The sequence below is a fragment of the Geotrypetes seraphini genome, chromosome 1, assembly GCF_902459505.1.
Source record: "Geotrypetes seraphini chromosome 1, aGeoSer1.1, whole genome shotgun sequence".
Lineage (NCBI taxonomy): Eukaryota > Metazoa > Chordata > Amphibia > Gymnophiona > Dermophiidae > Geotrypetes > Geotrypetes seraphini.
In genome coordinates, this window is record NC_047084.1 from 305,641,474 (window position 1) to 305,653,712 (window position 12,239).

At 40.9% G+C, this 12,239-nt stretch overlaps 1 protein-coding gene across 1 annotated transcript in view; it reads right to left on the reverse strand.

Annotated features, from left to right (window-relative positions):
* Positions 1 to 214: 214 nt before the first annotated feature.
* Positions 215 to 12,239, reverse strand: part of SEMA4F (ssemaphorin 4F) — a 204,129-nt gene continuing 192,104 nt past the window's right edge. The window contains exons 11-14 of the mRNA XM_033955328.1: positions 6,597 to 6,706; positions 4,557 to 4,714; positions 4,364 to 4,419; positions 215 to 3,835 (exon numbers count right to left, since the gene is read on the reverse strand). Coding sequence (XP_033811219.1) covers positions 3,216 to 3,835; positions 4,364 to 4,419; positions 4,557 to 4,714; positions 6,597 to 6,706 — 944 coding nt within the window. The 3' untranslated portion in view covers positions 215 to 3,215. The remainder of the gene's footprint in view (positions 3,836 to 4,363; positions 4,420 to 4,556; positions 4,715 to 6,596; positions 6,707 to 12,239) is intronic.

Sequence of the window (12,239 nt, forward strand, 5' to 3'; positions counted from 1 at the left end):
TCCCAATTAAATTTTAATTTTTTTCAATTATAAGATTGTTAAAGCTGGTTTTTGAAGCCAATTTACTAACTAAACCCCACCCACCCCCCCACCCTTTTTTTTTTTTAAACTAAGTCGTGATAGAGGTTTCTACCACAGCCTGGAGCACTAAAGGGCAAATTCTATAAGAAGCGCCCAAAAGTTAGGCGCAATTCAAGTAAAATTGGGTGCTGTTTAGTGAATCGCGCTGAGCAGCACCTATTTTGGAGACGCCCAATAAATAGGCCAGCTCTAGGCACAACTAAAAGTTAGGCGCCTATGCGAGCGCTTAAACACGCTTAAGAGCAGCGATTCTGTAAGAAAGCGCCTAACATATAGCCACGCCCAAGGCTAACATGCATAGCGCCTATTTTTTTGAAGGCCGCCTAAATTTTTAGAGGCGCCTTGTTACAGAATCGCGCTTTCTTGATAGGTGCTAATTAAAAAGCTTAATTGAGCTTGTTATTCAATTTAGACAGGCACCTATCTAGGTGGGCGTCTCCGAAAGAGGTGCCTAACTTTAGGCGCTGGTTACAGAATTTGGGCCTAAATGCTCTGGACGCTGCTCTGACACTCATAGGAATTCTATGAGTGTCGGAGCAGAATCGCAGGATTTAGCGCCCCGAGCCACTTTAGAAACTATACCACAGCTTAGTAAAAGGGGGTAAGTTAGGCCCCTAACTTCTGGCGCCATTTACAGAATTCACCTGTTAAGTATATATGTAAATGCTGGTACATTTCTTTCTGGAATAGCTTCCCTTTCATAGAATGCAACTTCTAAAAGTTTTACAAAGGTTTTTCCAATCCAAGATGATAGACTAACACTCATTTTAGTAAAACGTGAATTAAGAAATAACTGTAAGGAAAACTGTATAGAGATCTTAGATCCGGAATTTTTAGGGTACAAGCAACTGTTTTAAACAGGAAGCCATAAACTGTTAATTCCAGGTGAAAATGGAGGGCAGCATTTTTTTCACAGTAAGGGTAATAAAGGTTCTGCGATTGCTACCATAATTTGGCGTCTCTCTCACAGGAGTATTTCCAGGATATGCTGGAAATGTATGTGGCTACTGGGACTGTGTGCATGCCGGTTTCCCACAGTGGGTGTGTCATCCGGATCACTCCCACTGAGTGTTAACGGAGTTTGTGATAGAGGGTCCTCTTGTACCACTTTCTCTCGTGTCCTACTCATGCAGCACACTTGCGTTTATTATTAACATCCAAGCTGAAGACTCTGCAGTAGTTCAGAGCGAGCTGGTTCTAATTACATTCTTTTCCTAACTTAACTTAGCCAAAGTTCAGACTGAAAAACTTCACATACATATTATATATATATACACACATACATACAATATTACATATATATATATATATATATATATATATATACATACACACACACATCTACATATATACACACACATCTACATAATATAAACACCATCAAATGAACCAGAACAGTAACATTAACAACTGACAAAATAGTTATGAACATATTAAAAAATAAAAGCCCAGTAGGATACAAGAGCACTGAACCTAGTTTCACTTTTTCCCATGCTGTAAGACACTGTGGACAGAGTATAGGAATGGCAGCAAGCAGGAAACATCTATTTCCCATCTGAAGTGAAGGGGTTGGGCCAAGAAACATTCTCCAGAGGTTAAAGAAGTCACCCTGCTTTGTGGTTCATGAGAGCTGCCAGACCATACTATCTTTTATGGGCCTGCATGGTTTTGAAAGGATTCCTGTTTTTTTGGCCAGTCCTTTCCTTGTAGGATCTAATAAAAAGTAGCAGATGAAATCTTCCCTGATTGTATTTCACTTTGCTGTGTAACTTTCAAAGCAGGGTAAAGGAGCCAAAGTTATGCTGTCAAGTTCAAGAGGGTCTCGCTTCCCATCGCTCTCCCAACATTTTCAGACCTTAGTTCACAGATACAGTATAGTGTCTCTCACTATACAGGTTTTGTACAGCCTGTCAACTGCCTTTTTACATTCCAAATCAATAGGTCCTTTCATGCATGTCTCCGAGTGAGAGAGAAGGCTCTTCTACTCCTGAAGAGATTCTTGTCTGCCATCATAATAGTTCAAACCTGGACTTTCTATTCCCAATAGTAATGAAATGCAAGCAAGGGATCTCTTACTTACATATTACCATCCAGTTACTCTCCCCACCCCCAAATCTGTTGTCATGTCAACTGATTTTTTTTATTATTCACTCTGTCCTCATTCAGTAAGAACAAGCTGACAGAAGGCTGTTCTTCAAAGGGGGACCATTAGAACTTTCAGAACAAAATTACACCTAATATCACACAGCAAAATGGCCTACACCGGAAGACATGGGGTGCATATACTTGCTTTTGCTTTTAGCTTCTGAAAGCATAGGCTGCACTCAATCATCTTTGGTAGGGCAACCATGAGTTGCAATCTCAGGCAAGACCCAGTGTGGACCAGAGAAGATGGAGAAAAATACATCAGTACAAATACTCAGCATGCACTCAAACAGTTCTATCAACCTAATTATATATATATATACATAAACATATTTTATAGAGTCAATTGGAGGTTGAAGAAGCAACCCAAGAATCTGATCTCTGAAATGTCAAGAAACTTTCTCCTTCATATCAATATTAGGGGTAGATGAGTGGCTACCCCGATAATTTTTTTCCAAAATGCAGTTCCTGTGACGTTTCTAACAGGACCATAGAGGTCATAATGGCTGGCACACAACCACTATTCACACGATGCCACCTGAGACCGGTGTAGATAAGATGCTGCTGAATTGGCTTTAATAAACAAAGCTTACTTGCATAAAATGGGATGCAGCAATCAAAGCTGACAGTTTTCTTTTTCTTTAACCTGTTAAGCATTTCCATAAGGGAAACAGTTTTATTTCTTTATTCTTGCCCACCCGCCATAAAAGGAGTGGAATCATTCTGACATCTCCAGAGCGAGAGAACACACGACGGATGAGTAAATCCTTATTTATTCCTCAGTTGCTTCAAATGTGAAGCTTGCGTAAGACTACCGTTCTCCTGGGGGCAGAGAAGATAGGACTTGCCTCTTCCAGAGCTCACCCAAAAATGATTTTAAATGCTCAGGCAGCAGCAGAAGTTATAAAGCAGGTGGGCCTGTAAAGAAAAACATAACAAAATGAAGAGCTGAGGCTGAGGTGCAAACATGACCGAGTCAGACATAGCAGCTAGATGGAAGTCTCATCGCATTTGGCAATTGGCGCTCCTGCCAAGAAGATCCTAGCTTGATCCTTGTCAAAATCTGAGATATAATAATGGGAATAGCCATTAAGGCCCCCGTTTTTCTTGTCTGCTGCCAACGGGTGGCGCTCATCTTCCGGAGAACTAGGGGTGTGAGGCTCATGGCTGCAACTGGTGGTATTTGACTGTATTAGGTCCAGCCCACTCTTGGCCTTGTTCATCAGGTTTCTCCGCTCCATTCTCCGTCCACAGATGTAGAAAAGGAACACACCACTCAATAAACCAAACAAAAAGAAGATGATGCTTGACAAGATGGTGTAAGAGCGAGGAGCTGCTGCTGCTCCTTGGGAACCGGTAGTACCACTGCCTCCCACCACACTGTAGGCAGCCACCAAGCCCCCAATTCCATTCTCTGCGCAGTGGCATTCATACTTTCCCAAGTTGTTCTCTGCCACTGTGAACTCTAGCCCATCACTGCGACAAACATAACCAGAGTTATCGGTAGAAGGTTTTGTCCATTCACAGGAGCACCAGGAAGACGGGGGGATGCAGGGAAGCACTACACGAGCTCCTAACACTACTGGCATTTCCATCACATCTGGTTCAGCTATAAAAAATGAAGAAAGCAACAGAATTAGGACCTCATAAGGACAAACCAAGAAACATCAGAAGACTTGCTAAACAAACCTCCACAAGATAGTGTTCTCAATCTTTTGTTATGGGAAAAAAAAAAAAATCACAGGACTCACACAATCAAATCACTCTGAGCTAACAAATGACACAGGGACAAATTTTTCCCTGTCTCCGCAGAAACTCATTTTCCCATCCCGATTCCTGCAAGATCCGTCCTCATCTGCACAAGCTTCAAACACTTTAAAATCATAAGTGTTCGAGGCTTGTGTGGTTTAAAGGCAGAGCTTACAGGAATGGGGCAGGGACAGCGCCAAAACTCACGGGGACGTATCATGAGTTCCTGCGGGGATGGGGATGTATCATTCTCTACTCTGAGCACCACTGGCAAGATTTTCACACAGCTTTGTGTTTTGTTTTTTCATGTCACAAGATTTAATAACAATAATTATTTTTTTTTAAAACCCAACCCAGTATAAACACACTGCTGAGGGTACCAGCTTACCTTTTACTTTGATGCACAGGCCCAAGGCATTTGCATCTTCAATATCTTGGAGTAATCTGAAAGAAGTAACAAAGAGATTAAAAAAACTGTTCTGATAAGCAGTGCTGGGAGGAAGGATCCAAGCTTTGTGTGCCCAACTTCCTATCCTGCCACCTCTGCCCTCCTAGCAACTTTTCCTTGGCCTTTCTCTTACCCGGACTCTCCATGATGCTCTATGCAGGCACTCTGTGTCATACTCCAGGCACAGGAGGGATCCCGAGCAAGGATACACTGCTCACAGCTCCTGTGTCTCTCACAGTTGCTCATGTTCACTTGGGTTACTTCAGAAGAGGAGCCAACAAAAATCCAATTCTGGAGAAAATAGTGGAAAAAGTCAGTTAGCCTCTACCCGAGCATCTTACCCCACTCATCTTTCATACAGGGCCTAGAATTCTAAAACGTGCCCTCAGTTACAATGACAATGCCCAAGCAGGAAGAGTTACTCCCTCTTAACCATGTAATTCACCTCCTCAGACTTCTACAGCATCATCTTTTTAAAAATAAAAAAGAATGACTAAAAATTCATTAGAGGCTCACTACATTTGCATCCTGCTTACCAAAAACAACCTGTTCACTCCAGCCCCATCCTCTCACACCAGCCACCTCAGCACATCAGAGAATGTAAGCCCCAGGGACTCCTCACCATGCTTACTGTGCTCCTGCTGCCATTCCCAGAGCACTTTTTTCTTACTGGTTCTGTACCACATGGTAATCAGTGAGCTTCAGCCATCTGGTACCCAAACACACTGACCTCATGGTCTCAAGTCTTACGAGATCAACCTGGCATTTTGCCACAATGTGGCTCTAACTCACTGAGAGCCAGGTATTGCCAAGCAAGAAAGAACTGGGGACTACAGCATCAGCAGTAGTAGCTGGAGAAGGGCAAGAAAATCTTGAATGCCAGGGTGAAATTTTCCACTGCCATGGCAACACAGCACCCACCACTTGTTGAGACATGCTACGTGAACGTTAATGCACAAAACCCCACTTTGAAGAAGAATATCCTACTCTCCAACAGAATAAAAAATTGAAAACTTCTCAAATAGTGCTTTTGTGTGGGATACCAACAAGATGGAGGGCAATCAATTTGTCCCTAACAATTCACATTCAAATTGTGCTCTAGTACCCGCACCTCATACAGGTTCTCTCTCTATAACTGCAGTCCAGCAAACTCTTTGCACCCTATTGTATCCTACCCTCAACAACTGCAACCTCTCCCCCTTCAACTCTCATGTTGTAAAGCCTCTCAACAAGTACACAATATGGCCTCCATGCCATCCCTCCCCTTCCATCCCACTGTATTACCTCCAGGATTTACAAAACACAAGACTAAATATATGTTTTGTAATATTATGGACCAGATGCATATAGTTATTCCCCAATCTGTTAGGACTGAGGATGACCCCAGAGGTGTGCACCATTTTGTTAGTCTGAGTGGCTCTACTCTTAAGCAGAAACCAAGATTGTTCCATCTGGTACTACAACAGGGCACACTGTGGTGAAAAGCTGCACATACTGAAGGTTTTACATATTGTGTATCTACAGTATATATAAAAGCTTCATAGTGATTTGTTCTCACTTTTCTTACTCATTTATGGTGTATGGTTAATGGTTGCTGTTTTTTGGTGGGGGGGGTTAAATATACTGCCTTTTTTCTGGGAGATTAAGTGGTGTACAAATAAAACAAATTAGATAAAATGGGGGAAAAAAAGACAGGATCACCAATTACAATACGAAAGGGAGAGAATAATAAGAAGGACCCTCGGGCAGATATCATCTTTCAGGCGAATACAAAAGGCTTTCTCAAATACATGAGTTCTTAGGAGAAAGCTGAATGCCCATAAGAAAGACTCTAATCATACTGTTGAAAAGAGACCATTCTAGAGGGAGGAGGCTTACCAGAAAAATGCTTGGGTCCTTGTAGCTTCATAGTGGGCCTGTTATAGAGGGGGAATCCAGAGACACGGATAAGAGAATGGAGAGCTCTAGAAGTTGTGTGGGAATAATTGAGGAAGAAAGATAAGGAGTGCCAGTATAGAGCACTTTGGGAGCAAGAGGAAGTCAGTAATGTTGAATGAGTAAGGGAGAAATGCAATCAAATCTGGTAGCATAAGAAAAGATTTGAACAGCTGTATTCTGGATAGATGCTGTGGAGGATCTTCATTACCATTAAAATGAGCTCTCTGTCTCTTACCTCATGTAGCTGAAGTTTGTGAATGGGCTGAGCCTCTGCAAACAGGGGTAGATCTTCCAGGATCAAAGTTTTCAACCCAATCTTCACTGCCTTCTGTAGGTGTCCTCTGGCTTTAAGAGAAGGCAAAGGGGAATGATTACCCACATCTAATTCCCACTGAAATTTAAGAAGGCACTTACAATTTTTCTTCTTACCCAGGCATTCCCCCAGCAGCAATTTACACATAAATTTTCCTCCATATTTTTCCCTAAACCCTTCTAGCAAGAAGGACTGTAAATTAGATCTTACCCTCCTGTAACACTCTTGTGTATTGTATGTCTTTTGTAATTTGTAGGTTATCACTTTTTTTTTTTCCATTTATCTTTTTTAACCCATTCCACTATAAACTGCCAGGATGTCTTCTTTAATGATCCATGAGTAAACTGTAAATTAGTGTTCTGTCTTCATCAACTGATGGATGAATTTACTAGAATCCCCCACCCTGATTGAGAAGAGCCTCAGGTCTACAGACCAGATTAGAATTAAAAATTTAAATATCTTAGCGTTATATCTAAGAACAGGAAAAACTAGAAAACCACATTGGTGAAAGCAAATGTCTAACAAAATGAGCATGTGATCAACAAGCCATTGTTGTTCAGTCTGACAAGTCATATACTGGTTTGTCTAAAACAACTAACTTAAAAGACAAGCTAGTGTTAACATCTATCCTTGGAGGTGCATCTATTATATGTATGACAGCAATCGGGTATATACCACCAGTTGCTTAATCTTTCGTCAGTCCAATCTTTATTAATTCAATGAATCACTCTCCTATTTATCTAAATGCTATTTTTTTAGTAATGTATTTTTTTATATATATAAAACCTATTATTTTTTCAATAACAGACCATCACTTAGCTTATAGTGAGCCTGTGCTGTCTTCATTCATTGAATTAATAAAGGTTGGACCGATGAAGCATTAAGCAACTGGTGGTATATACCCGATTTGCTGTCTGAAGGTCCATACATATAATAGATACACCTCCAAGGGTAGATGCATTTAACACTAGCTTGCCTTTTAAGTTAGTTGTATTAGACAAACCAGTATATGACTTAACAAAATGAGCAGACACCAAGCACAGAAATCCCATCTTTAAACTGAACCAGCACCTTGGAAAGCCAAACCCCGTGGGATAATTATTGCACATCTCTTCTGATGTTTCTTTGTAAAACAGCACCTAAGTAGGTGTCCTCTTATGAAATTACCTTCATTATATTATGCTGTTATATTGCCGTATCAAAAAATAAATTATTCCAATTCTTCAAAAATTCTCTTCTTCATATTTCATTACACATTTGCTTTTCAAATAATTAATCAAGTTTATTAAAAATTTGTTAAACCACCTAACCAGACTTCTAAGCGGTGTACAGCTGGCAATAATGGAGTAAAAATACAAGTTAACACACAACACAATACTGTAATTATTAACAAAAAGACAGGGATGACAAAACGGATGACTAGGAACAGAAGGAATCGATTAGAACCACAATAGGAAAGAACAGAACTGTACTAGAAAAGGTTTTGAGAGCCTCCAACTGGTATTTATTTATTGGGACTTATTAACTGCCTTTATGAAAACCAATCTGATCAGTTTCTTTGACTGGATGACTGGAGAATTTAGATTTTAGAAAAAGCCTTTGACAGTGTTCCACACAGGTGTCTAATAAATAAACCGAGTGCACTTGGTATGGGTTCCAAAGTAATGGAATGGGTCAGGAACTGGCTGAGTGGAAGGCAACAGAGGGTAGTGGTCAATGGAGATCACTCTGAGGAAAAGGATGTTACCAGTTGTGTGCCACAAGGTTCAGTTCTTGGGCCTGTTCTTTTAACATTTCTGTAAGCGATATTGCTGAAGGGCTGTCGGGTAAGATTTGCTTCTTTGCAGATGATACCAAAATCTGCAATAGGGTAGATACCTCTGATGGTATGGATAACATGAGGAAGAATCTAGTGAAGTTTGAGGAATGATCTAAAATTTGGAAGCTAAGACTTAATGCTAAGAAATGCAATCTAATAAATTTGGGCTGCAGAAACTCAAGGGAATGGTACAGTTTAGGGGGTGAAGAACTTTTGTGCACGCAAGAAGACTTGGGTGTGATAGTATGCAATGATCTTAATGTGGCCAAACAGGTTGAAAAAGCAATGGCAAAAGCTAGAAGAATGCTCGGGTGCATAGGGAGAGGAATGACCAATAGAAAAAAGGAGGTATTGGCGCCCTTGTATAAGACTCTGGTGAGACCTCATTTAGAATATTGTGTACAATTCTGGAGACTACATCTTGAAAAAGATATAAACAGGATTAGTTGGCCCAGAGGAGGGCAACTAAAATGGTTAATGGTCTAAGTCAGTGGTTTTCAACTTTTTTACACCTAGGACCAGCAGAAATAAAAGAATTATTCTATGGACCGGCATCGGTCCGTGGACCGGCGGTTGAAGGACACTGGGCTAAGTCGTGGGCCAGGCCCCGCCTATCTCTACCCAATGTCCACCCCAGACCCCACCCCCATAATAGTACTAATTGCACCTTGCACGTCCCGTGCCTCATCTTGAAGCCTTCCCTCTGACTTCCGGTTCAGGCGCAGGACTCGCGTAGGAGCCGCTGCCCATGGCTTTGTGCACTGAATCAGTGAGGAAGAGGGAGCTGGCTTGAAGATAACGCCACATCGATCGCACCGTGGACCGGCGGTTGAAGAACACTGTTTTGGGCCTGATGCACATGCTGGCCCTGTGGACTGGCAGGAAATTTCTGTGGACCGGCACTGGTCTATGGACCGGTGGTTGAAGAACACTGGTCTAAGTCATAAGGTGTACGAGGTCAGAAGATCTCAATATATATACATTGGAGGAAAAAAGAGGTTTAGGAGTAATCTAAGGAAATTCTTTTTTACACAAAGGTTGGAAGATGCACGGAATAGTCTCCTGATAGAGGTGGTAGAGACAAAGACTGTGTCTGAATTCAAGAAAGCATAGGACAAGCACATGGGATCTTTTAGGGAGAGGAGATGGTAGATGCTGCAGATGGGCAGACTGGATGGACCTTTTGGCCTTCATCTGCCATCATGCTTCTATATTTTTATTTCTAAGATATTTACACACAGTGTACAACAGGTGCAGTTCATACAGAAATATGATGAATGTCAGTAAAATACAAATGACAGGCTTAATAGGGAGAGTGTGGCGCAGTGCTTAAAGCAAGCCACTCAAAAATTAATGGAAAACAAAAAAATATATATAGAAAAACTGTGAGCTCCAATACCACAATCAGAATAGAAAATAAAAGAGAGTAACAATTATCTTAGGTGGAGGAAAAGACTTCAAGAGCTCAGTGAAACAGAACTGCCAAGCCAAATAGCATTCATGTACTGATTGATCACATACTTGTAGCCATCATTGGTCAGAAAAACCTCCCCCTTATTCATATTGAAAACTCCCTTTAAACTAATTTTCTAAATTTGTATTTTTAAGGAACTTTTCTACTTTTTTTTTATATAAAGCCATATTTTGAAAGTCCTTCTTAAATACAAAAAAGGAACAACCCCCCCAAAACTGATTTATGTTACCCAAACAGTAGAAGTTCACTTAGCTGCAAAATGTAGAAAATACTCAGTCCAACAGATGAACCAGATGGAAACAATCCGATATGCCAAACAGATCGAGTAAAGTTGTTAGTAAATGCTCAACGGAGCGCCTCAGTTTCACTTAGAAATGAAAGCTTCATCAGGAGCAGGGCATCATTGCTGATCACAAGAGCTCTATATCCCAGCATCTCTTCCCCTTCTCCCCAGATGGATTTTGTAGATTGGAGGGTGAGTGGGAAAGAGGGGGCAATGTCAGGCTATGCTGGGAAATAGGTGAGATATGCTGGGCCACAGGGCAGCTGCCCTGTTTGCCCTTCCTAACACAGGCCCTGCATGTAAGCAGGAACCAGAAGACAACGTGCCTGTTGGGCCTACCCTTTAATCTGGCCCTGCCAACACTACCAACACATTCCAAGGACTAGGGAGTGCTTTCAACACTTGTTAGGGGGTAATGCTGTACTTTAGAGACTAGCAGCACTAAAGCTAGAAAACCTTAATGGAAGTGCTTTCTACAGCCATGTGATTGCTACAGCATAGAGTTTGTTGCTGCTCGGACAAAGAAAGCAGTAGGGAATAATAATATAAAAAAAAAAAAAAATCATATCAGCCCAGCAGCCAGGAGTGTCAGCAAGCTGTTACAGGCAATGCACATATGTTAAAAAGCAATATTAAATGCACACTTCAACACATGGGGGTAGAACAGATATAAAACTAACAATGTCTGCACAAAATATTTTAATATGTAGATAAGTGGGCAAGTGCAGTTGACATGTATACACGGGATGCTGGGGAGTACAAAGTCAAATTGGGATAAATAGATGGGTGGCTAAACCAAAGGCAAATTATATGTACTTAAAAGCCAGTGGCAGTGTGAGCCTTTAACTTGTGGACAGAAGTGGTAGACTTGAAAGAACAACTATGCTTAAGTTTAAAATTTGCTGAATCACTTTTTTTAACGTGTGTGATGTACAATGGATTTAAGAAAAAGAGCGCCATAAATTGACAGGAAAGATAAGACATACAAGGAGCATTAATTCCATTACATAAGCTGAAGTACAGTTCAACCGTCCCCCGAGAGAAGCCCAGTTATAATTAACGGAAGATATCGCTAAAAGAAATGGGTTTTAAACAAGGTCTTTAAATTTCTTCAGTGATTGTTTGGACCTAATGACCAGTGGGAGAGTATTCCATATAAATGGATGGAGCCATAAAGTAGAAAGTGCTCTTCTGAATAGCATCATTTGTATGCCTGCTTTGGTTAGAGTAGCATATTTATTGTAGCTCACTGACAATGGTCAGCTCATCTCTTTTGTAAACTGCATAGAACCGAAAGGCTTTTGCGGTATATAAATAAAAATTTATGTTATGTTATTTATGGATGAAAAATTTGAAGTATAGAGAACTGCTAGTTTCACCAAATAATGAGAGACCTGTTTGAATGGCCTAACGAGTCAGAGGAAGAATTTTAAATTGCATTCTATAATGAATAGACAGTCAATGTAACCTCTGGAGAACTTGGAGAGGCATTATCTATATGCTTTGTGGCGGAGCAGTGTTTGGGAGTGTCGGGAGTCTCTTAATTTTTAAGTTCAGAAGACCAGCATAGATGAAATTACAGTAGTCTATTTGGCTCATGAAATGAAATATACAAGGAACTGAAAGCTAGGCTATCGCAAACTGATTTTAATTTCCAGAAGGCAAATAAAATCCAGAGTGTCGGTACAGCTATAAAATCGCCACCAGCACGAGTTAATCCCTTAGGTCTCCCCCATCAAGGCGTTGCAACAATATATAAAAGAAAACGCTTTAAGCACAAAATCTACGGGATAAGGCTCCACACCACTCCCTTACCAGTTATGGGTTATTTACAATCTGCAGCACAACACCAGATAAAAAAATAAATAAACCCCAGGAGGAATAGGATCACCCCTTCCCCCTCTCATATCGTTTTTCACCTGCCTTCCCTTTTCTCCCTGCTCCTCCGCTATCAACGCATCTCGGAAGTCCACATAGGGTGACAGAGTG